This window comes from Eucyclogobius newberryi, unplaced genomic scaffold (assembly GCF_026437365.1).
Source record: "Eucyclogobius newberryi isolate DKJ021-1_F unplaced genomic scaffold, fEucNew1.0.hap1 SCAF_2, whole genome shotgun sequence".
Taxonomy (NCBI): domain Eukaryota; kingdom Metazoa; phylum Chordata; class Actinopteri; order Gobiiformes; family Gobiidae; genus Eucyclogobius; species Eucyclogobius newberryi.
In genome coordinates, this window is record NW_027315834.1 from 42,611,591 (window position 1) to 42,637,604 (window position 26,014).

The 26,014-nt window shown below is 42.7% G+C and overlaps 1 protein-coding gene across 1 annotated transcript in view; it reads right to left on the bottom strand.

Moving 5' to 3' along the window:
* Positions 1–7,849, bottom strand: part of rab14l (RAB14, member RAS oncogene family, like) — a 9,890-nt gene extending 2,041 nt beyond the window's left edge. The window contains exons 1-7 of the mRNA XM_072453079.1: positions 7,666–7,849; positions 5,732–5,790; positions 5,379–5,432; positions 4,669–4,846; positions 636–702; positions 192–279; positions 20–50 (exon numbers count right to left, since the gene is read on the bottom strand). Of these exons, the coding sequence (XP_072309180.1) occupies positions 20–50; positions 192–279; positions 636–702; positions 4,669–4,846; positions 5,379–5,432; positions 5,732–5,783 (470 nt within the window). The 5' untranslated portion in view covers positions 5,784–5,790; positions 7,666–7,849. The remainder of the gene's footprint in view (positions 1–19; positions 51–191; positions 280–635; positions 703–4,668; positions 4,847–5,378; positions 5,433–5,731; positions 5,791–7,665) is intronic.
* Between the last annotated feature and the right edge of the window lie 18,165 nt (positions 7,850–26,014).

Below are 26,014 nucleotides of genomic sequence, written 5' to 3' on the forward strand. Positions count from 1 at the left end.
AACTAGAGCAACCACTTACGTTTTTGCACTGGCTTCCAGGAACAATAGACCTGGAGAGCAGTGAAGAATGAAAGCTTAGACAGTTTCCAACAACGAGTCAATGACAAAAAAAATCAAATACATGCAAGTACAATTTCAAGACCTCAAATAATTCTTACTCTGCTATACATTAAATTACAATTGCGACCCACCATTCTCCTCAGCAAACTGCTTAGCTTCTTCATACGTGACGTCCCGCTGGGCTTCTAGGTCGGCTTTGTTTCCTATGAGTATAATCACCTGAGAAGAAACCAGAGAAGCCGTGACACCGTTGTAACAGCATTTCCCATTGCTTAAAAAGACAACCCCATATGCCCAAAGAACAGCTTTAGCACCAGATGCCAATAATATCTTACCACCTCAGAGTTTGGAGTGAATGAATAATGCACTAAACTAAGAAGTGGCTTTGAGCATCTAAAGAAGAGCTATAAAAGACCAATATGCTGTTATTATGATGTAATACAACCCAATCCATGAAGGATGGTTTAGAAGTAGTCTTATGTTCAATCTATCCTTTAATATATACAACTTGTCTCTCTTTAACCATGACTGCACTGACCATAAGGAGTGACATTTGTGTGAAATGTGTTACTTACAGTATTGGGATTGGTGAGGTTTCTGGCATCAGTTAGCCAGCTGCTGAGGTGATTATATGTGCTTCTCCTGGAAACATTAAAGAAAAGCTGGTGGCAACTATGACAACAGACCAAGGCACATTAATACTTTCTGAGAATAATTCAGAACGGTTCATCCATCCATCCATCTTCTGCCGCTTTATCCGGGGCCGGGTCGCGGGGGCAGCAGTCTGAGCAGGGACTCCCAGACTTCCTTCTCCCCAGACACTTCCTCTAACTCCTCCGGGGGGATCCCGAGGCGTTCCCAGGCCAGCCGAGAGACAGTCTCTCCAGCGTGTCCTGGGTCTTCCCCGGGGCCTCTTCCCGGTGGGACATGCCTGAAACACCTCCCGAGGGAGGCGCCCAGGAGGCATCCGGAACAGATGCCCGAGCCACCTCAGCTGGCTCCTCTCGACGTGGAGGAGCAGCGGCTCTACTCCGAGCTCCCCCCGTGTGGCCGAGCTCCTCACCTTATCTCTTAAGGGAGCGCCCAGCCACCCGGCGGAGGAAACTCATTTCGACCGCTTGTATCCGCGATCTTGTTCTTTCGGTCACTACCCAAAGCTCATGACCATAGGTGAGGGTAGGAACGTAGACCGACCGGTAAATAGAGAGCTTTGCCTTTCGGCTCAGCTCCCTCTTTACCACAACGGTCCGATGCAGCGACTGCATCACTGCAGCCGCTGCACCGATCCGCCTGTCGATCTCACGCTCCATCCTTCCCTCACTCGTGAACAAGACCCCGAGATACTTGAACTCCTCCACTTGGGGCAAGGACACCCCACCCACCTGGAGAGGGCAAGCCACCTTTTTCCGGTCGAGAACCATGGCCTCGGATTTGGAGGTGCTGATTCTCATCCCAGCCGCTTCACACTCGGCTGCAAACCGTCCCAGTGCATGTTGCAGGTCCGGGTTTGATGGAGCCATCAGGACAACATCGTCTGCAAACAGCAGAGATGAGATCCTGTGGTCCCCAAACCGGACCCCCTCCGACCCCTGACTGCGCCTAGAAATTCTGTCCATAAAAATTATGAACAGAACCGGTGACACAGGGCAGCCCTGGCGGAGTCCAACATGCACTGGGAACAGGTCTGACTTACTGCCGGCAATGCGAACACAGCTCCTGCTCCGGTCATACAGGGACCGGACAGCCCTGAGCAAAGGGCCCCGGACCCCGTACTCCCGGAGCACCCCCCAAAGGACACCCCGAGGGACACGGTCAAAAGCCTTCTCCAGATCCACAAAGCACATGTGGACTGGTTGGGCAAACTCCCATGAACCCTCGAGCACCCGATGGAGGGTATAGAGCTGGTCCAGTGTTCCACGACCGGGACGAAAACCACTCTGCTCCTCCTGAATCCGAGGTTCGACTATCGGTCGGATTCTCCTCTCCAGTACCTTGGAATAGACCTTACCCGGGAGGCTGAGGAGTGTGATCCCTCTGTAGTTGGAACACACCCTCCGGTCCCCCTTCTTGAACAGAGGGACCACCACCCCGGTCTGCCAGTCCAGAGGCACGGTCCCCGAACGCCACGCGATGTTGCAGAGACGTGTCAACCAAGACAGTCCTACAACATCCAGATACTTTAGGTACTCAGGGCGGATCTCATCCACCCCCGGAGCCCTGCCACCGAGGAGTTTGCGGACAACCTCAGTGACTTCAGCTTGGGTGATGGATGAGCCAGCCTCCGAGTCCCCGGTCTCTACTTCCTCTTCAGAAGACGTGACTGAGGGATTAAGGAGATCCTCAAAGTATTCCTTCCACCGTCCGACGACATCCCCAGTCGAGGTCAGCAGGCCTCCACCCGCACCGTAAATGGTGTTGGTGAGACACTGCTTCCTCCTCCTGAGGCGCCGGACGGTTTGCCAGAATTTCTTTGGTGCCGACCGATAGTCCTCCTCCATGGCCTCCCCGAACTCCTCCCAGCCCCGGGTTTTTGCCTCTGCGACAGCACGAGCCGCGGCTCGCTTGGCCTGCCGATACCCGTCGATGACCTCCGGAGACCTACAAGCCAGAGTGGCCTGATAGGCCTCCTTCTTTAGTCTGACGGCATCCCTTACTTTCGGTGTCCACCACCGGGTTCGGGGGTTGCCGCCACGACAGGCACCGGAGACCTTGCGACCACAGCTCCGAGCAGCCGCATCAACAATGGAGGCGGAGAACATGGTCCACTCGGACTCAATGTCCCCAGCCTCCCCCGGGACATGGGAGAAGCTCTCCCGGAGGTGCGAGTTGAATACCCTACTGACAGAGGGCTCCACTAGACGTTCCCAACAGACCCTCACAATGCGCTTGGGTCTGCCAAGTCTGTCCGGCTTCCTCCTCCGCCAGCGGATCCAACTCACCACCAGGTGGTGATCGGTTGACAACTCTGCCCCTCTCTTCACCCGAGTGTCCAAGACACGCGGCCGGAGGTCTGATGACACGACAACTAAGTCGATCATTGACCTCCGGCCTAGGGTGTCCTGGTGCCATGTGCACTGATGGACACCCTTGTGCTTGAACATGGTGTTCGTTATGGACAATCCGTGGCTAGCACAGAAGTCCAATAACTGAACACCGCTCGGGTTCAGATCGGGGAAGCCGTTCTTCCCGATCACCCCTCTCCAGGTGTCACTGTCATTGCCCACGTGGGCGTTGAAGTCCCCCAGTAGAACAACGGAGTCCCCGGTCGGTGCACTGTCCAGTACCCCTCCCAAGGACTCCAAGAAGGCCGGGTACTCTGCACTGCTGTTCGGCCCGTAGGCCGCCACAACAGTGAGAGACCTGTCCCCCACCCGAAGGCGGAGGGACGCGACCCTCTCGTTCACCGGGGTAAACTCCAACACGTGGCGGCTGAGCTGAGGGGCTATCAGCAAGCCCACACCAGCCCGCCGCCTCTCCCCGCGGGCAACACCAGAGAAGTGGAGCGTCCAGCCCCTCTCGAGGAGATGGGTTCCAGAGCCCAAACTGTACGTGGAGGTGAGGCCGACTATATCTAGTCGGTATCGCTCAACCTCCCGCACAAGCTCTTTCCCCCCCAGCGAGGTGACATTCCATGTCCCCAGAGTTAGTCTCTTTGTCTGGAGATCTGGTCGCCGAGGCCCCTGCCGTCGACTGCCGCCCAGATCTCTCTGCACCGGCCCCTTATGGATCCTCCTGCGGGTGGTGGGCCCACGGGAGGGCGGCCCCACGTCGCTCTTTCGGGCTGTGCCCGGCCGGGCCCCGTGGGGTAAGACCCGGCCACCAGGCGCTCGCCATGGAGCACCCATCCCAGGCCTGGCTCCAGGATGGGGCCCCGGTGACGCCGATCCGGGCGACGTGAACTGCCTTGATTGTGTCGTCGTCATAAGAGGCTTCTGAACCGATCTTTGTCTGACCCGTCACCTAGGACCTGTTTGCCTTGGGAGACCCTACCAGGGGCATGAAGCCCCCGACAACATAGCTCCCGGGATCATTCGGGCACTCAAACCCCTCCACCACGTTAAGGTGTCGGTTCAAGGACGGTTCATAGTTTATGAAATAAAAGGGATGGAGAAGATCACATGAGAGTGATTGATTAAACATTTTATCTACTTTTATTAATATCTCATTTCACGCAAAGGTCTATAATCTCAATTATCAAAAATATGATCATATGTCATTGTTTATGGCAACTGAACACATTCAGGCTGAGTCTAATGATTATTTTAGTAGTCGACAAGTCAGTGATTTCTTTTTTTTTTCAATTAGTCAAACGACTTTCTATTGTAAACCAGGATTTTATTCACGATAAGGTGATTAATCATTGCAGCTTTAGAACACGCTTTTGTGCTTTTCATGATTTCCTGGGTGTGGTATCCATGGGTTTTCAGAGAGCAGTTAACAATTCAAAACATAATATTCTAGCAAGTGAATGGTAAAAAGTCCTCAAAATGGCATCTACAACCATAAACTGGAACCCCTGAATATTTGTTATTTGTAGCACCAAGTTTATCAAACCATTTGGCATCATGGTTTTGCTTGTGAGAGACTAAAGGCACTGTAGGTACATACCTGGTAATATCGTAGACCATGAGTGCCCCTGCGGCGCCACGGTAGTAGGAGCGGGTGACAGCTCTAAAGCGCTCCTGTCCCGCAGTGTCCCAGATCTGAAGCTTGATCTTCTGACCGCTCACCTCAATTATCCTTGTACCAAACTCCACACCAATTGTATGGGGACAGTCGGCCATGACTAGATACACAAAGGGAAAGCACACATCAGTTGACTTGAAAGGTTTTTTCAAGTCGAGTCTGGGGAACAATAGCAGAAAGATGTTACTTGTTTTGTAGACAGAAACATGTGTAGCAAGATCTGCAACCAATTTTGGATGCACTATTTTTTGGATGTCTGATTATATATGTATATATGTAATCAGGAAAACGTTTTTGTTCACGTTATCTGTTCAGTTAAAACTTGAGATTTCTGGAAGCACTACTCTCTTTGAACAGTTGCCATATTTTGACAAAAGACAGTAATTTATATTGTATACCACCTCTTTCTAAAAAGGTTTCCTGGTAAATGCTGGATGTTCACGGAATAGGAATGACAGCATCTGCTGCCTTGATGGTGGCACCAAACAACACAAATGAATGTACAAACAAGAGTCAAGCTGGTGTGAAGGTTAGTTCTGAAATTACACTGAAATTGTATTGGCACTCAAGGCAACTGACAACCGTTCAAAAGTACACAGTAAACGAGTATCTAAAATTATGGGAACACTTACATTTCTTTTCTGTGAACTGATGCAGCAAACATGACTTTCCAACACCCATGTCCCCTGGAAAAAAGAGACCCAACATCAACTCATTTACGTTATGTTTTTTTATGGGTACCAGTGTGCTTTGAACAAACATAGAAAATGTTTACATTACATTTTTCTACACATACTTTTTTTTACACCCAGGCATGCTTTAGGGCAAGTATCAATTGTTTAATCTAAATGTAAACCAAATATTGAATAATACAGTTCCTATAAGATTTGTTTTATTGCAACAGATGGTTCATATAACACTATGTTATGTTATACTTCATATGTATGCATGTCTCATTTCCATCTTATAGTTAAAGGGTACTTACCAATAATAATATATTTGAAGATGTAGGAGTAGTTGTATGGAGCAGTGGCCATTTTGGCTCTAAAAGAGAAACATAAAAGCAAAATAGTACCTTTAGTGCGATATTGCATTATATAAATTAAACCTGTCCACAACATTGACTCTAGTCTAATACATCACATTCAGTTTGCAAAGTCAATAAAGCATCATGTGCTATGTAGTTTGTTTTGAATCCTAGTGCTGCCATCATGCTACATTGTGAATTTTAAAAAACAGGGCAAATTTTAGAGAAGGATTCTTACCAGACGTCATGAGAATGTCTGCTATACAGAACGACAACTTGACAGCTATGTAAACATCCTGTTTTATGTTTGTCTTGTTTTTTACTATTGCTACTGAAGTGGGTATTTGTTTTTATGGCGGTCTCCAAAAAAGATGGGTATGACAAGAAAAGTTGCGCTAATACAGAAGACACACAACACTCATTTCTGAGTAACAAAACAAAATTATTAAGAGCATACTTTCAGCTGACACAAACAAAATTAAATCTGCCTGCAAGTTTTTTCTGGTGGTCATCAAAAAGAAGACAACTTGGGAGCCTAACCAAGGAGGGAAGTGAGGTTACAACAGTACAAAAACAAGAATTGGCAAAATTAAGTCAAATAAAAAGACTTTATGGGTGAAACTCCCTACTCTTTAGCTCGGTCACATGACCCTCATGTGGGGCTGTGGGTGGCACACATGGGTGGTACACCAAACTGCCCTGTTTACACAGAACATTGATGAGTAGTTAATCAGTTCGTCAGACTAAGATCTGAACAAACTCTGATACAGCCTTAAGAGCTATATGGTTTGCTGTAAAACTTGCTATTCAAAATCTAGTGACTCCTTCTCAACTCACTTCATGGCCCTGCTCCTTAGTATACTATACAGATCACTGTTTAACTTGGATATAACACACATCAGACATCAGAGTAATGGACAGCACAACAATTCTCAGGGACACATTTAACATTTGTGAATTCTTTGCCAGAGTAATAGTTTCATCTGTTGGGCAATATCGTTATATCTTTATACAGTTCTGGGTCCAGACTCCAGACCTTAACAGATCCAGGCCTAGATTAACTAACTAACTAACAAAAGCCAAACGCATCGCGCACGCAATAGTTTTTACCAAGCATGTCACAGCAGTGGACATAAGCCACACACACATTGTAGGCACAAATAGAGAGTTAGCGTTCAATAGATTTGAGCAGATAATGTGCATTGGATCATTTTGTTTACGATCTACGGCCAACATTAAAACCGGGCCACTGACAATGTGACAATGTGTCATTTTTATTGTCAAGATCCATGGCTGGAATAATGTAAAATAAATCATCTCTGCAATTTAGTAAGATATGAAATGGTATTTTGAACCGGTGAAAAAACAGGGCCTTAGCCATTTAAATAGCCACTAGCCAAGTTAGCACTGTTAGCAAAAACTCTGGCTCTTATTTTTTGGCAGCGAAGTCAGAAAATGTTCCTAAATCCATGCAAGTATAACGTTTATTTTCATACCCAAAGTGTTCATATGCACGGCGTTTACAAAAGATGATCCCTTAAGTGTATTGACAAAACGCACCTGACATCATCATCTGACGCTGCTACCGCTAGCTTTAGCAACAAAGGTTGGATTACTTATGTCGCTGGCAGCATCAAAATCGGATTTAGGAGTTACATTAGTACGAGTGTAGGTTTAAGTAGTTAAAGGCAGCCACAAACTACCATCGTATTTACAAGTCACAGCCCTGAACTTAAATTATCGCAGTTTAGATGTGTAAAACAAGGCTAGCTTTATTAGCTGACCAATAGCACATACAGGCTAAAATAATGCCTTCCATTCCCATGATAACATACTTATCCATCACACCTTATATATAGAGCCGTGTTCAGATTGTGAGTCGGTGCACTCACCAGAACTGTAAGTCTTTAGGTGTTAGTGGTGTTCAGCTGTGTAGAAAAGGTTTGCAGGTTTATCCTCTGGCTCAAGTGATCTGCCTTTCCAAGATGGCTGCTCCACGCACAGGGTTTCCTCTACAGTGCACAATGGGCGTCTGGGACAAAGACAATGATGGATGAGAGCTTCTGCATCAGTTATTTCCTCCAGGAGTCACTCACCTGAACAGGTGACGCCTTACGTTTAGCCATTGACCTACGTGTACTGACACTTTCCCGCACCTCTTGACCTGTAAAATGTGTTACAGCAAGTTAGGTTTATTCCTAAGGTGCACTATGTAACTTTTTTGGGGGTCCACTGCCAGCTTGTCTCCATGGAGATGTTACTGCTTTGCCAGGAAGGCTCCACTGTAATTAAAACGTTCTATGTTGCATTTATTCAGTTACAGGTGTTTTTATTGATTACTGTAAAAATATATATTGTAATAATGCACTCTTACCGTTAGCAAGGTCCCCTTTCCACAGATCTGACCTATAACTTGTCACCTGCTTGTCTCCATGGAGATAGACAAGTTTAAATGTCAATGTCAACAATGTCTAATGTCTGAATCTATATATTTATTTTGATATCATTTACATCAACACTGGCTGCCCGAAGTGCTTCACATGCACAATCAAAAACCATACAGATAAGTGCAAATGTAAATACAAACCATAAACTGTAATACACACAACAGATCCAAATATAGCTAACTTGTGATAAAAGCCAATGCAAAGAAATGCGATGACGTGATGGAGCAGCTCTGACATGCTGGGGTAAAGGCCCTATCTCCTCTCCTAATTGGGATCTGAGCACATTTAATAACAAATGTTTTTCTGACCTCATTGATCTGGCTGGGGCATAAGATGACAAAAGCTCAATCAGGTATTTCGAAGCCAATCTTAGCATTTCAAAACAAAGATCAAAATGTCAAAATCCTAAATGTGTGAGGAATACAATGCTCTCACTTTTTTGTCTCTGTCAGCAAACAAGCAGGGGGCATTTTGGACCTGCTGTGCTGGAGAGAGGATTCACAATAATCTAAATGAGAATATATAAACAAGTGAATAACGCTTTGAATGTCACTGGCTGGAAGGTAAGCCTTAACTTTCCACTGGTAGAAGCTAGTTTTAGTCAGAGTTGATTTGTTTGTCCATTTGGAAGGAGCTGACAAGAATTGTCAAGAAAAGAACCCCAAAGTTTCTGAACGAGGTGTGCACATAAAGAGATGGGGACAAAGAGCATAATTCAAGACAGCAGAGGATTTGTGACTAAAAACTATTTCAGATTTCTTCTCTTTGAGTGAACCCAGGCTTTTACTTCCTGCTGATATATTTGCAGTTTATCAGCATGAAAGGATCTAATGTGAAGGCCATAACAAAAAATGGATGACACAAACTACACAGACAAGGACTGGATATTTGAAAAATCACACTTGGACTTAATTTGGAAATGGATACATTTGGAAGACTCTCTCGCTCTCGCTCTCACCCTCACCTCGCTCTCTTGCTCTCTTGCTCTCTTGCTCTCTTGCTCTCTTGCTCTCTTGCTCTCTGGCTCTCTTGCTCTCTTGCTCTCGCCCTCGCCCTCGCCCTCACCCTCGCCTCGCTCTCTTGCTCTCTTGCTCTCTTGCTCTCTTGCTCTCTTGCTCTCTTGCTCTCTCGCTCTCGCCCTCGCCCTCGCCCTCGCTCTCTTGCTCTCTTGCTCTCTTGCTCTCTTGCTCTCTTGCTCTCTCGCCCTCGCCTCGCTCTCTTGCTCTCTTGCTCTCTTGCTCTCTTGCTCTCTTGCTCTCTTGCTCTCTTGCTCTCTTGCTCTCTTGCTCTCTTGCCCTCGCCCTCGCCTCGCTCTCTTGCTCTCTTGCTCTCTTGCTCTCTCGCCCTCGCCCTCGCCTCGCTCTCTTGCTCTCTTGCTCTCTTGCTCTCTTGCTCTCTTGCTCTCTTGCTCTCTCGCCCTCGCCCTCGCCTTGCTCTCTTGCTCTCTTGCTCTCTTGCTCTCTCGCCCTCGCCCTCGCCCTCGCCTCGCTCTCTTGCTCTCTTGCTCTCTTGCTCTCTTGCTCTCTCGCCCTCGCCCTCGCCTTGCTCTCTTGCTCTCTTGCTCTCTTGCTCTCTTGCTCTCTCGCCCTCGCCCTCGCCTTGCTCTCTTGCTCTCTTGCTCTCTTGCTCTCTTGCTCTCTTGCTCTCTTGCTCTCTTGCTCTCTCGCTCTCGCTCTCCTCTTTTTTGTGTTGTTCTGTTCTGTTCTGTTCTGAGGTCTATATTTTAAAACTTAAAAAAGAAAAAAATGATATGTCAATGTTGAGAATATAGTCAAGTGGTATATTTAGAGAGAATATGGCAGGGCCTAATACAGAGTCTTGTGGTATGCTGCTGCTTAGTGGTGCTGAGCTTGACTTTTGGACCCAAGATCTGCAGAAAAATGTCTGCTCCATGATAGAAACTGACTCGGTGTAATCCAAATAAAAGGGCAATTGTGTCGAATAGTCCAGGCTACATGGAGATAACCAGGTACAAAGTTTACAGGTACATTTTTAAACAAGTGTTCATCTTAAAAAAATGGAGTGTCTGGCCTGTGTTTTTACGTGTTTAAAAACGTGATTTCAACCATTTAGAAGTCGTTTAGAGTTGTTTGTCTTTACAACAGACTTTTAGCTCCGCCTCCGTTGCAGCCATCAACTCTTGTTGATCATCCAGACGAGGCACAACTAAACACAAACCTGTCTTCTTATTGGAGGTTCATCCTTATTTCTTACTTTATGATTGTCTTGAGAACCAAACACCAAATTATAACAAACAAATTGACCATGTAATTTGGAATAAATCAACATTTGTCAAAGTAATATTTGATTTTGATATCAGTATAACACAGATAAGTAATGTTTGCAAATTACATTAATACAAACTCTACATACCCTACCTTTTTAATAAAACTCTTATGAAAAGCACACATGCTCGTGTGAAAAGTGGCCATAAGAGCTGTTTACTTCAAACCTATTTTATACTTACACTTGTATACTGTATCATAATCAATTGAAGCAGAGAGTAGATTTTCAGTAACCATTCCCTCAATAATCAATGAATACTTACAGAAATACGAGTTTATTAAAAGTAGTTGTGCATTTATACAAGCAAACAGTTGACCTACACTATTTTACCACAGTTTAAACGGTGTGCCACTGACTTGTCACCATAAAACATTTGAAGTGCAATATATTGCTACAGAAAGTATTGTAGATCTCTTGCCACCACTACACAATAATCCTCAAGCATAGCAATATATATATATATATATATATATATATATATATATATATATATAATTATTCATCTTTTTTTAAACAGAGATCATTAGGCCAAGGTCCATAATGTCATAATGTATAATGTGTTAATGTTTTATAATCGTTTCATCTGAAATATTACTATTATATTTTTGATACAATACTGAAAACCACAAAGTATTAATATAGTGTATTTTTATACACTTTTTTAATATTATAAATGCATGCAGAGAGCCTTAAGCCTTAAGACAAACCTGGTAAAAAACAGCTGTTTAATAGTGAATAAACCCTAACCCTTCATATTTAACCTACAATATAGAACCTCAAACCCATATTCCCAAGTTAGTAAGACATCTAAAACAGATGAGTGAAACTAAACCCTCTTTCAAAACAATGATAATCTGATACTTCTACAGGGCAGAACGCCCTTTCCTGAGAAAACATTTTGCCGAAACAAAATCAAAATGTTACTTCACAAAACTGTACATTACATTTGCATTTATAAACAATTAACAGTCCCATGTAATATCAGTCAGCATTCTTCCTTTCCGTCTGCAATAAGTATACATAGTGATGAAATGAATTTTATTTTTAAATAAAGTCCACATATATTGCAGACTTTGTCCATCACAACAAGATTCCACAGAGCACCAGACTGGCCAGTGCGCAGAAAAGGTGCATTGTGCTGTGCCACCAGGAGGAGGCGCTGTTACACAGGTCTGAAGCACAGCAGTGGATCCGCACACCTGGCAGTTCTTGCTGTTGGCAGTGTCTGGAAGTGGCACATCCACTGGTCAGGACAATACCCAGAGCAGCTGAAAGGACAAGAGGTGGAAGAACAATCAGTCAGAGAAGAGTGATGAGTGGCTGTTGGACTCAGCAAGAAAAAAGCACACGTAAGCAACAAATGCTCGGACTGTGTAATTGGGAAGACATTTAGAGTGATCTTGAAGACACACTTAACATGGTGCAACCACAGCTGAAAATATGTAGCCTACTCCTAACAGACAGTGAAGACCCTTGAACATTGTGTGATTACAGACTGATATGAACTATATGTTACTTAAAACAATTGATAAAACAAAAAAGGCATTGAAAATGTATTTTATCGGCAGTAGCTCAGTGGCAGAGTGCTCGTTTTATCTGAAGGTTAGTGGTTCGATTTCTGTTGTCGACACTTACAGTGTCTGCGTACATTGGTGTGTGAATGGTTCCTTGATGTACAGCGCATTGAGTGCCTTGAAGGTAAAAATGCGCTATATAAATGTGATTTTGTGTTTTAATAACATTAATTAACATGGTTAATTCATTTATATTTAATACGTTGACATTACAACAACATTGTTGCAGTGACCAGCCAATTCACGTCAGTATTTTGTCTGCACTCTTTTAATCAGATCTTCTTCATCCGCCCTTTCACCGCACATAAACTCATTAGATATTAGACAAAGAACAGCTGGCTTGTCTACACTACAAAATCTGCAAATATCACCCAAATTCGTGTTGAACAGTGAACATCTTATAACTGCAACTGCATGCAATGTAGTATCATGTATCTTTGATTGCAGAGAAATATTCAAGAGCGAGCCTGGAACATTTACAAAGAAATATGATCAAAATTGAGTATGCCAATGTCCAGCGGCATGACACAGTGAATTAATGTGTGGCTCCACTCTACCATAAATATTTCAGTTCTGATTTTGTGAAGAAGCCAAAGGCCAAAATGAGACGGGAGCGTTACTCACTGCTCTCAGTCTTGATACAGAAGCGGTGTTTGAAGCCCTTGTGTGAGTGGGTGCAGGTGATGACCTCTGGGTTTGAGCAGCCCACGTCCACGTACCTCTGGCCCTGGATGATGTTGCAGCCATAGCACTGCAACCCCTGGACTTCAGAAAAAAGAACGTGCTGTAATGTTAAATAATCACTACTACAGTTTAACCCTTCCTGGGTGTAATACACTATAATATACAACAATATATATATATATATCGCTTACTTTTTTGTCATTAATTGATAGTGTGTGCACAATATGTACGCCCGTTTTAACAATTATAATAATGTATTTGGTTTAGCCTGTTTTTTTTACACCAAAAAATCGTACATTTATTCTTCATTGACTTAACACTGTGGTGTCCTGGGGTGGACTGACTGATGGAAGTGAGACTGCCAATCCGTGCCATCAGCCCCTCGGACCACCACAAATCACTCACACAAACCACATTCAAAGGCCAAATGGGGATGCGTCTTACCAAAGGACACAGTGGCAGTATGAATTAGACTGATGGGAAGTTTCTCTCTCATCTCTCATCAGCTCAGTAGCTCAGTGGTCTCCTGGTAGAGTGATCGGCTCGACTGGCCAACAGGTTGGTGGTGCGATCGGAATACTGCCGTTGTGTCCTTGGACAAGACACTTAACCCGACTCGCTTGTGTGTGAATGTGTGTGTGAACGGGTGACTGGTTCCTTGATGTTAAGCACCTTGAATGCCTTGATGGTAGAAAGGCGCTATATAAATGTGACCATTTACCATCTTTTCAATATGTGAAAAAAATAAAAAATAACTAGAGAACAATTTCACATTCTGTGAAACATTAGGCCGCATCATTCAGGAAGTTCCAACTCCTAAGCCACAGTTATACTTCTGTCTTTGTGACGGATTTGGTATATTTTCAATACCATCCAGTTCACTTAAACAAATCAAAAGGTTGCTTCCAGTTCACTGGGTTAATTGACAGGAACATACAATACAGCATTTAGCAGCCATGGATCCCATGCCAGCACTTTCTCCTTTTATACTGATTTTCCCTGAGCATGTAATAACTGCATTCTCCCACAAAGCGTCTTTTCAAATCATCTTAAATGTTAGTAATTACATTCCCATAAGTAGTCCTAACCAATGATGATGACACAGTTGAGAAAGCTTCAGGCATATTCACAGCTTAAGGCGTGAGTCACCACATCCATTCGCATGGTGTCCCAGTCTATGAGCCTGCCCTCCAGCTGAAGCAAGTGATCAAACTGCATGTCAGGCACAGCGAGTGGTGGAAGCTGCAGTTCAAAGTAACTTTGCTAACCTTCTTCATCCCTTTCTTCTTTGTTTTTGCATGTAAGCTGTCTGGTTTGTCAGGGCATTTTCCAGGGAATCGTGTTCGTGTTGGCTTCCTGTAAAAGTGTCCAGAAAATACTGTGTTCCACTGATAGTGTTTAGTGGTCTAAACCTCCACCTTGCAACACCTTTTGATTCCTTAGAACAGCTTTACTTGCAAAAAACAATACACAAATGAATATACATTAATATAAAATGATTCCTTTACTACACTTTTGTGTTGCCTAACGCCAGAGGACTTCATTTATATTTCATTTAACATTTCCCAAGGCCGGTCAAAATTGAAAAATATACTTCTGTTTTGGTGTCATACAGATTTGGATTGGGGTTTTAGGTATTTGAGCGATGCAAAAAATTGGCTTCTGAGACGATACGACTGTATGACCAGTCCACGACTATTTGTTTTAAATATATTTTAATTGATGAGGCTCTTTGCTTGAATGCAACTCATATTAAATGCCTCTTCTCTACCAAAAGCATAAAGAAGAATAGAACAAATCTAAAGCTAAAAGGTACTATTCATAAGTTCCTATTGAAACACACCTGGGCCTGACCTCCGAAAACCCCCCAACTAAAGATGGCTGAAACCAATCTCCTCTCTTTAAAGGGAAGAGAGCGGCCTCTCACCACCTCGGCTCGGTTAAATAGCCCACCAAAAGCTTTCAGGAGCACTGTAATCCGGCGCAAATGCTCTTACAAAAATCTCTTTAGAAATCTACTTGAATCAATGTAAAGCCTCGCAGCTACCGGGAGCACATGCCAGTCTATGCCAACATGTGCCATGTTCCTGGTTGAGTGATATGCACCAAAGCTCCACAGAAACTCATAGCATATGATTGCAGATCTCTGTAATGATTGTCGGGCATTGACGCAAAGCACATCAGTGGCCATCATTTACATCTGGCAAACAGCCTGATTTAACAATTCAGCGTGATGTTATTACAGCTCTCATGAAACATTGAAAAGATGCCTATTGTGAGCATTTGTCAAAATAATGATAGCAGATTAGAACGACTCCTCTGTTGCAGTGCAATTTATCATGACTGCAGGTTGTGGGTACATAATATTCTGTGTATTACACTAATGTTGAAGGCTCTAATGGATAACATGATGCATCCTTTGTATTATATAAATGTCTCAAGTGGAGTCTGCAAAGCACAAATCAATGAAACATTTGGTTTGTATTCTCAGTCATTCTACAGATGTTGTTACGGCACATTTTCTAATTTGGAGACATTTAGTCCTTTTTTGTGTTTCCTTGTTTAGCTCTGTTTATCTCGTGCCATAACTTTGGCCAGCACTTACTTTAATTACCCTTTCTCATTATATTACAATTACATAATTTTGACATGGGTATGAGTGATCATCATCTCACTTTCAATTACTAGCTAATTCAGGATATGTCCATTGTCTAATGGTTTGTTGTGTTTCGTGGTGTGTCCATAATAAGTAGACTATATCCATGTGTTTTACACAATGCAGAAGAATAATCTAACACAGTCCATAATCAATAGGAGACATATGCCATTTCCCCATTCAGTTTACTTTGGCATGACCCTATTTCTAAAAAACCAAAACATCTCCTTTGTGCACCTGCTCTGCACTTATGACCTGGCAGACCTATTCAATAACCATTAGAAAAGAATCATGCAAAAACACCTCATAACACACTGGTTTGGTCCCTGGTTAGCGCTGGGCAGAGATGGGTCAATTGTTATGGCTCTATTGGGAAATTTAGTTTGCACCCTTTAGGTGTTGCCCATTGTGCAGAGACATGGATATATACTTCCAGATCAATTACATGCAGAACAAAAGCACTTCTTTTGAATGAGCTTAAAGTGTGTCAGGTCATTAGTATTGGCATTTGTTGAGTTGGTCATAATTTTGATATAGATATATATTGAAAAATATAGATTTTCTTTCTTCTATAATCAACCATCCCTGCACATCACATTGTCCAATGAATAGTATTTGCATAGGGATGAAAACTAAACAATGTAAACTAAACTAATGAAATGCGTACTTAATGAAGAAGAATGTTTTCTAAAATGTTCATCTAAGGCTTTGAAAGGAACATGACATATGAGTGTTTATCTTTTTGCAACACATTATGCAACCCTGTGTATCACTATTAAGCACTTTCTTCCTTTCCTTTCAGTCGTTCCCTTTTCAGATTGCCAGTGCAGATCACTTACATCCTGGCAGTGATTAGCATATTTTTACATCACCATTCTGCATCCATCCCCATTTATCCAGGCTTGGCACTGGCACAATACATATATTATTGCTTGACAAAAAAGTTCTAGTGGTCTATTTATATTCATTTAAGTGAATAGAACAACATACAACATTATACCCAGACTTGTTATTCAGCAATAATGATGCACAATGGTTTGCAAATCACAAACTAATGATTTACCTTGTGTCATGCAATGAACCAGAATCAAAACCAATCCAAGTCCGTACGCCAGCCAATTGTTTAAAGTCATGGATGCAGCACTGTGTCGATATGTGATCTCTCCAACATCCAATAATCCACTGACAAAAAAAGAGCAAAAATGTCTTCAAAACCGTTTTTTTTTTTTTTTTTTTTTTCCAAACAATAAAATAAATGACACTTCTCACTTCACTTCAGTGTCTATGAACTGTGAAATCTGCGCCCGCCGCTTGTGCAATGTCCAGGGAGAGAGTGAGAGCTGCGTGAGTGAGATCCAGCAGTCAGTCAGGCACGGAGGCGAAGAGGTGTGAGGGGGAGGACGAAGACCGGCCAGTCACAGCGCAAAATAAACCAACATCTTCCTCAGTGGTCTCCTCACGTCTCCAACATGTAATGAAGAAAGTGAGCCCTCTCATCTCTTATCGCCCATGGTTGTGACACAGAAGCGCACACACACACACACACACACACACACAGAGAGAGCGAGAGCGAGAGCGAGAGAGAGAGAGAGAGAGAGAGAGAGAGAGACAGCAGTTTGTGCAAGGGGACCATTTCATCACATCAGTGTCATTATTGTCTTTTTCCAGTCGAGGCGAACACACATCAGTCAGGGAGGATTAACCCTTTATTGATAATCCATTGCTTCTAATAATAGCCCTATCATAATGTATTAAAGGCCCTGGTCCTAAATTGGATGGCGCAGCAGGAGAGGGCTGTGTTCGTGACAGGGAAAGAGCTCTGCACACTTCCGGACAAGTCATCTCAGCTCCGGTGTGTATCACTGTGGCGCACACTGGGGAGAAAATTCTATCTAATCAAGAATTAAAGAGTAAATCCTTTCTTAGAGACTGTAATGCCGGCGGATAAGGCAGGCTTAGTTTGCAGTAAGCTCTCTTTCCCTCCCCAACCCAAAGCAACATATGGTCCGTGCCTGATAGATGGATGCCAGCGAGTGCTGCTGTCATTCTTAACGAAACATACTCACTCTGCATTCTTCCACGTGTGCTTTTGTTTGTGTGTGTTGTTTGCAGCGCTGCTCGTTTGTGAGATGAAAAGACGATGCCTAATCGTGTCCTACAGCTCATGTGTGAGGGTTCAGGAGGGTGCATGCATGTGCCGCTTTGGATTTGTAAGAGTGTGCAGCTGTGTGTGACCGGCTTCTCCTCTGTGCACTTTTCTACATGAATCATAGTTGGTCTGCATTTCTCTCTGTGTGAAGAAAATTGCTCTTTATGTGAGTGCATCAGAGGTGAAAGTGGAAAGAGGTGTGAGTTTACTGCAGAGAAAATAATAATAATAATAATAATAATAATAATAATAATAATAATAATAATAATAATACTAATAATAAAAATAATACAATACAATTAAAGTGCATTTGACAGGTTGGACCACACATTTCCCTAAAACATAGTGAACATGATTAAAATTGAACAAAAGGTTTCTTCTATTTTTCCTAGTTTGACCATTTTGGTGAAGTTTATGCAGTAATGTTACTTGCTGGTTTGACATGAGCCAGATTAAGTCCAGTAAAAGTATTCATTCACCCCTGGAACTATTCCACATTTTGCCACAAATGCAAACTTAAGTATACATGATTTCTAAATTTAAAAATAAATAAATAAAATTTAATTAAAAATAAATAAATAAATAAATAAATATATATATATATATATATATATGCAGTTTGCATATCGGTCTGGCATCGGAGTGGAGGACGCCGTCATCTCCCTGCTGCACCGCTCTCTCTCTCACCTGGAAAAGCCTGGCAGCTCTGTGAGGATTCTGTTCTTCGATCTTTCCAGCGCCTTCAACACCATCCAGCCGCTGCTCCTGAGGGACAAGCTGGAGACGGCTGGTGTGGAGTATGACCTGGCAGAGTGGATCCTGGACTACCTCACAGACCGACCCCAGTTTGTGAGAGCCCGGAACTGTGTGTCTGACACTCGGACCTGCAGTGTGGGGGCGCCCCAGGGCACTGTCCTCGCGCCCTTTCTCTTCACCCTTTACACTGCAGACTTCAGACATGACACGGACAGCTGTGTTCTGCAGAAGTTCTCTGATGACTCTGCCATCATCGGACTCATCACGGACGACGATGACGCGGAGTACAGAGGACTGGCGCAGGACTTTGTGGACGGGTGTCAGCGGAACCACCTCCTCATCAACGCGGGGAAGACCAAGGAGATGGTGGTGGATTTCCGCAGACGCCACCCCACTGCCCCCTCACCAGTGAACATCCAGGGACGGGACATTGAGAGAGTGGACTCATACAAGTACCTGGGTGTTCATCTGAACCACAAACTGGACTGGACTCATAACACGGACGCACTGTACAGGAAGAGCCAGAGTCGGCTCTACCTCCTGAGGAGACTCAGGTCTTTTGGAGTGACAGGGCCACTCCTGAAGACCTTCTACGACTCTGTGGTGGCATCAGCCCTCCTGTACGGTGTGGCCTGCTGGAGCAGCAGCATCACAGAGAGGGAGAGGAAGAAGCTGGACAGAGTCATCAAGAAGTCCAGCTCCGTCCTGGGCTGTGCTCTGGACTCAGTGCAGGAGGTGGGGGACAGGAGGGTCCTGGCTAGATTCACATCTATGCTGGACCATGAGTGTCGCCCCCTGCAGGACACTCTCTTCGCTCTGGAGAGCAGCTTCAGTGAGAGACTGATCCACCCTCGATGTGCGAAGGAAAGGTTCCGTAGGTCTTTCCTTCCTGCTGCTGTCAGACTTTATAACAAAAACTGTTAGTACTGAACACTCGCAATACTGACCTAACCATGTGCAATTCTGTCATATGTGCAATTGCTGTTGGAATTCATGTGCAATTCATGTGCAACCTATGTGCTGTCGTGACACATATTCATGTGCAATTACTGTCGTGATCACATGCAATGGTATTTATGTATTTATTTATTTATTTGTCTATGGGAGTTTTTATTTATTTATAGGAGATCTTCTACTGAAAGTGTTTTTCAGACTTCCTATAAGTGATCTGTTCTTCTGTATCTACCTCTGTATCTACCGCGTTGCACCAATGAAATTTCCCCATGTGGGACAATAAAGGAATATCTTATCTTATCTTATATATATATATATATATATATATATATATATATATATATATATATATATATATATATATATATTTGGGGTTTGTCTCTACCAGGACTTTGACTGGGCCATTCTAACACATGATGAATATGTTTTATTTTAAACCATTCCATTGAAGCTTTGGCTTTATGTTTAGGGTCGTTGTCCTGCTGAAGGTGAAGCTCCACCCCAGTCTCAAGTCTTCTGCAGATGTCATGGCTTCTTATGGCTGTTTTTCAACAATTACTTCTTCTTGCCGCTCGTCCATTAAAGCCAGATTTGTGTAGTGCAAGACTAATCTTGTGGACGGATACAATGTCCACCTGAGCTGATCTCTGCAGCTCCTCCAAAGTTACCATGGGCCTATTGGCTGCATCTCTGATCAGTGTTCTCCTTGTTCGGTCTGTAAGTTTTGGTGGACGGCCATGTCTTGGTAGGTGTAGTTGTGCCATACTCTTTCCATTTCAGGATGATGGATTGAACAGTGCTGTGTGAGATGTTCAAAGCTTAGGAAATCCTTTTATAACCTAACCCTGCTTTAAACATTTCCACAACTTTATCCCTGACCTGTTTGGTGTGTTCCTTGGACTTCATGATGCTGTTTGCTCCTTAACATTCTCTTACAAGTTTGTGCGGCCTTCACAGAACAGCTGCATTTATACTGAGGTTAGATTACACACAGGTAGACTCTATAGAATCAATCATCAGGCAACTTCTGACATCTATTGGTTGCATTAAGGAAAATTGGGCTGAATACATTTAGAGGCTGCACTTTTCAGTTTTTTATTAAATATATTGTATTTAATTTTTGTATGTAAGTTCCCCCTCGATTGGAAGTGCCATTACAGCAGAAGTGCCAATCTCATTGACGATAATGGAAATTTACAACAATTACAATCAATTCTGCACAAAACATGATTTGAATCCCTCTTTTTAAACTTTACACAATGCCCTACCCCAAAAAAAAATTTTGTTTGTTTTTGTTTAAACAAAAATAATGTAGTGACTTTTTTATTCTAAACCATGTGCAAAATTGATACACATTTCACAATAGTTATGATTTGACAAATGATACCCGATAACACCTTTTTTTGTTAAATTGTTGTTTAAACTGTCAGAAAATACAAACATTATGATAAATATTTACCAGTAATAATCAGAAAAACATGGGAACATGACGTACTTTAAGCACAATAAATCCAAAAGAAATCATCCAAAAGTGGTCCATAGTAGTACTATACCTTTTTAATATGAATAACAAACCATTAGTGACTCTATGTGCACACACTGATGCTGAGTTTGTGAGAGAACAAATCAGAAGTTCAGCACGCACTTCTGGACAGATAAATTGTACATCATGTAGACTATTCTTACCCAAAATACTACTGTATGTTGAAAATGATCATAACTTGAAGAAGCTGTTATAGTTACCAGTATTTGTTACAAAGAGTTAGTGGCCTTATCCATAATAAATTATACAAACATTTAAATATTCGATTGTCTGATATCTTGATACTTGATTGGCTGCAATACATGCTGCAGTCCCTGTTTTCAATGTCACTGTTTGTCTCAAGCATTTCAACCATTACGTAACAGTACAGCTTTCCATTCACATTCAAGTTTATGCATTTCTATTTGATTTACCTATAAAAAAAAAAAAAATCCAAACACTTGTGCATTCAGCCATCTCTCCTTACATTTGTCACAAGGGATAGGAGTCTGTCATGTGAATTTTTCATTCTGTACCAGCACAGAGTGTACTGAGAGGCACATAACGTCAACCGTCCTTGTAAAAACCTCTATTCTAACAACCCAGTGACCTTTTCTCTCTCCTCCTCAGCTCAGAAACCATTTTACATTCAGCTGAGGCTTGATCCACACTAAAAGGAAAGGCGCAGATGCAGCAGAAGACGAGGAGGTTCTGTATTGGCCAAATGATGAAAGTGAGTCTTACCCGAGCTGCTTTTAACTTATCTAGACACACAATAGCTGGCTTAAATTATCTTGAAATCCCCTGTGCTGGCCAGTGCTGTCACGTAGTGAGGGACACATTATACGTTTTTGATGGAAATGGATTTACACCAAAAGTATATTTAACAGCAAAGTGATCAGTAGGCAAACAGGATTAGGGTTCAAAAGTAAACTAAGGTAAAGATTATTTTAAAATGATAATTCACGTAACTGTAGCCTAATTAGCTCCAAGTCCAATCGTCCTAAAACACAGTTGTGTAACTGTCGACTCTCCTCCTGTCTTTACAAACACAACAGCACTGCATTGCCTGCTCTGATTGGCCAAAGCTAAAAAAAATTATGCATATTGCAGTTTAAGATAACTTAACCGAACTTTAAACGGACTAATGAGTGCTGTATCGGATAACAGACTAAATGTAAACCTAAATTATATTAAAATTGTGTTTAAAAATGGTAGTACTTTGAGTTGTATTTAGTGTACTTTTATACTTTTACTTATAATTGAGAACATTTTTACCATGCGAGTACAAATTTTCAGTACACTTTCTTCCACTGTTCAGAGTACATAATTACAGGCAGGAGAAAATGAAGCAGGATATGCTTGGATTGCAGCTTGTATGTGTTTTTGGTCTGCATTGCTAAAGGGCTTCAAAGAAGGAACAGTATTGAACAAGTTAGAGAGCAAAGGCCAGTCACTGTTACTGCAGCTACATTTCGACAGATAGAACACATGATGTTGGTGGCTGAACCCCACTAAAGCTGGAGATCTGAGGAAAAGCACAAGCGTACAGGCACATTGAGTACAACTGGAAAACAAGCAGAAGGCATTAATGGCCTAAAGTTGAGGCGATTAGTGCCTTGTAATAAGTAAAGGCTGACGGGCTCTTACTGTTAATGAGCAACAATCCAATTGTGTGTGACCAAAAATCCAAAGCACTTTCTTCAGGCAATGTTACAGAATGAAAGAGTGCATTCACATGAACAGATATCAGAGGCTTTAATAACCTTACAACTTGCTTGGCTGGTTAAAGTCTCCAGGCGCTACTTTCATTCCTCCTTGGGGACACTTTTTGGGCTTTATGACATTTTCCTCTCTAGTTTTATGTTGGTCCATGCTGCATTCACAATATCCTGTGAAACTTGGGACCAACAGGGACCAACAGGGACTGACAGGCACTGACAGGGACTGCATGGCCTGTACACATAAACGATATATCATTTAAATGTAATACCGGTAATTTATTTTATTTATTTTGCCTTTTATTACAAAACCAAGTGTAACTCACCAATAGAACAAACATTTTTTTTATTTATAATTATTATTATTCTATTATATATATTTGATATGGACATGAATCAGATGCATTGTTCCAAGTGTTAAAGCAAAATGCTGTTTAAAAGACTGCATGGGCCACAGAATAATAACAGCCAAGAGAGTCTCTTCTTCTTTGGTCCAAACAGGACGTTGGTTCAGGTGTTTCACCATGGTCTCCTGGACGACCTGGTCCTCTGCTCTCGGCTTCCCCCTCTGGTGTTTGTAATACTGCTTGGATAAAGAAGCAGGTCATAGGAAGTCTATCCAGGATCTGATGAGGATCCAAGATATTAACTTGTAATGATAAGATTTGAGACAATCTGGCCTGTGCACATTTGGAGATGGATCAAAGCAAAACACATTGAGTGCAACTTCTTAGTGTTGCTTATTGCCCCTTGATTTGTAGAGTTGTTGAGTAAAAATTATGCAACAATTGTTGTCTCAATTGGAACGTATCAAAAATCTGACTCAAGGGAGGGAGCTGAGAGTATCTCCACTTGCTTTTCTAACTGCATGTTAAGGTAGAAAAAGCTTCAGTTGTAGTCATCTGGACTCAGTTTGAAAAAGTAGACGTTTCGACTCTCATCCAAGAGTCATTGTCAATAACAGAATTTAGGTCGAGAACTCCGATATTAATACTGTTCTGTGGTAAGACCCGCCCATTGGGAGGAGCCTTCCTGAAGTAGAAAGAGTTGTTGGTTTCAACAGAAACTCCCCCCTTGTATCTACCGAGCTAGCCTATTCAGAATCTTAATGGGCTATTAGAAACCTCTTTGTCTTTGTGAGACCCTGGCTCAACCACCCTGAGTACCTGATTAGCATTTGAATTCCCTGGTCCTTTACCTTTCCAGGGGTTCAGTAACCCATTATAGATAACAGGAAGATTAAACCTAAGCCCTCCATTTCTGTTTAAAGAAGGTCTTTCTTTTTTAACAAAAATAGCTTCCTTGACTCCTCTTTCAAACCATCTTTTCTCCCTGCTTAAAACCTTCACCTCACCGTCTTCAAACGAGTGATTAGAGGCTTCAAGATGGAGATGCACGGCACTCTGAGGTCCTGAACTAGTATTTCTTCTGTGCTGATACAGCCTCTTGTGTAGAGGCTGTTTCGTCTCACCTATGTAACGTTCTTTACAGCTTTCTTCACTGCATTGGATCGAATAAACTACATTGCTCTGTTTTTGAGTCGGCAATTTGTCCTTTGGGTGAACCAGTTTTTGTCTTAAAGTGTTTCCTGGTTTAAAATAAACAGGGACTTCGTGTTGTCTAAAAATTCTCTGCAGTTTTTTCCGACAGGCCAGACACATAAGGGATAGAAACACCCTTCCTTCTCTGTTCAGTTTCCCTTTTGTCCTGCTTCTTGGTTCTCTTCACTCTGTTGAGAGCCCAAGCGGGGTAACCACAGGCTGAGAGGGCATTACGGACATGTTTTTCCTCTTTCTTCTTGCCCTCTGAGCTGGTGGGCACACCTTGAGCTCTGTGTTGTAAGGTTCTGATCACACCCAGCTTGTGCTGTAGTGGGTGGTTGGAACCAAAGAGCAGATACTGGTCCGTGTGTGTAGGTTTCCTATATACTTCTATTTGGAGTTTCCCGTCCTCTCCTCTGATCGTGGCACAATCAAGAAAGGCCAAGCGATTCTCCTTAGCGTCTTCTCTTGTAAACCTGATATGTGGGTCCACAGCATTGATGTGATCAGAGAAGGTTTCCAGCTCTTGTTTCTTGATTGTTACATCGACATAGCGGAGCCACAGTTTTGGGGCCATGCCTGAGAATGAGGACAGTGCCTTCTTCTCAAAGTGCTCCATGTACAGGTTGGCCACTATGGGAGAGACGGGCGAGCCCATGGCACAGCCATGAATCTGTCTGTAAAATTGTCCCCGGAATTGAAAGTAAGTGGTGTTCAGACAGATGTCCAACAGTTTACATATGTGTTCAGGTGTCAGTTTGGTCCTTTCCTGTAGGGTGGTGTCTTCCTGCAGTCTGATCCCCACTGCTGCTACTGCATCAGAGGTCGGGATGCAGGTGAACAGGGACACCACATCATATGAAACCATGAGGTCATCTGGGTCCAGTTGGAGATGTTTCACTTTATCCACAAAGTTGTGCGTGTTATCCACATGATGTACCGAATTCCCCACAAGCGGAGCCAATATAGTTGTTAAATGCTTGGCCACATTGTAAGTGATGGAATCTGTGCTGCACACTATGGGTCTGAGTGGCACCTCCTTTTTGTGTATTTTTGGAAGGCCATAAATGCAAGGCATGGCTTCACCAGGATACAGTCTGTAATACAGAGGCCGGTCTATCGCTTCCTCTTTTTCCAGCCTTTGTAAACAGTCTATCACTTTCTTCTTGTAACCACTGGTCGGATCTCTTTTCAAGCGCTCGTATGTGGTCGTGTCCTCGAGGAGGGTGTGGACTTTGGCTTTATTTACAGATTCAACTAATTACAAAATATTTCAGTGTTTTTTCACACTTCAGACATTTATTGTGTTTCTGAATTCAGTAAATAATGTATAGGTTTAGGGTTTATGTTTTGATCATTTACAATAACGGTTTAGGAAATAGTTATTATCAACTTTTTCCTTCATGATTGGAATATAAAACGTTCAAGTTACATTTGCTTGTATATCAAAAGATAATATTTCCACAGATGCAGCTGTTTTAAAGCCAGTTGTTATCAGTTGATTATACGCCCACTGAAGAGTCTGACATATTCAACCATCTTTTTTAGCTGGTGCTGGGAAGACTTTCTGTGTAGATGAACTAAATGCATTAATTGACTGAGTGAACTCTAAACGGTCAAACAGTCATGATCTGCTTTTAATTGACTTGAGCTGGGCAGTGAGACATTAACCACCATCCCTTTTAAAAGCTTTACCAACATCAGCACAATAATCTTGTAATTTAAACATACCCACTCAATCTCTAGGGCTTAACGGCAGCATCTGCTAAAACACATCGTCAGCGCTTGAAAATCCAACCTGATGACATCTGCCACACAAATCATGGTTACCACTTAAGAACAACAAAACAAAGTGTCATTTCTTGCTGTTGACGTGATATTATCAATATTATTTTGTATGTAATTTCCGTTTACATAATGTAATCCCCAAAAAGCACGACATAAATGTCTT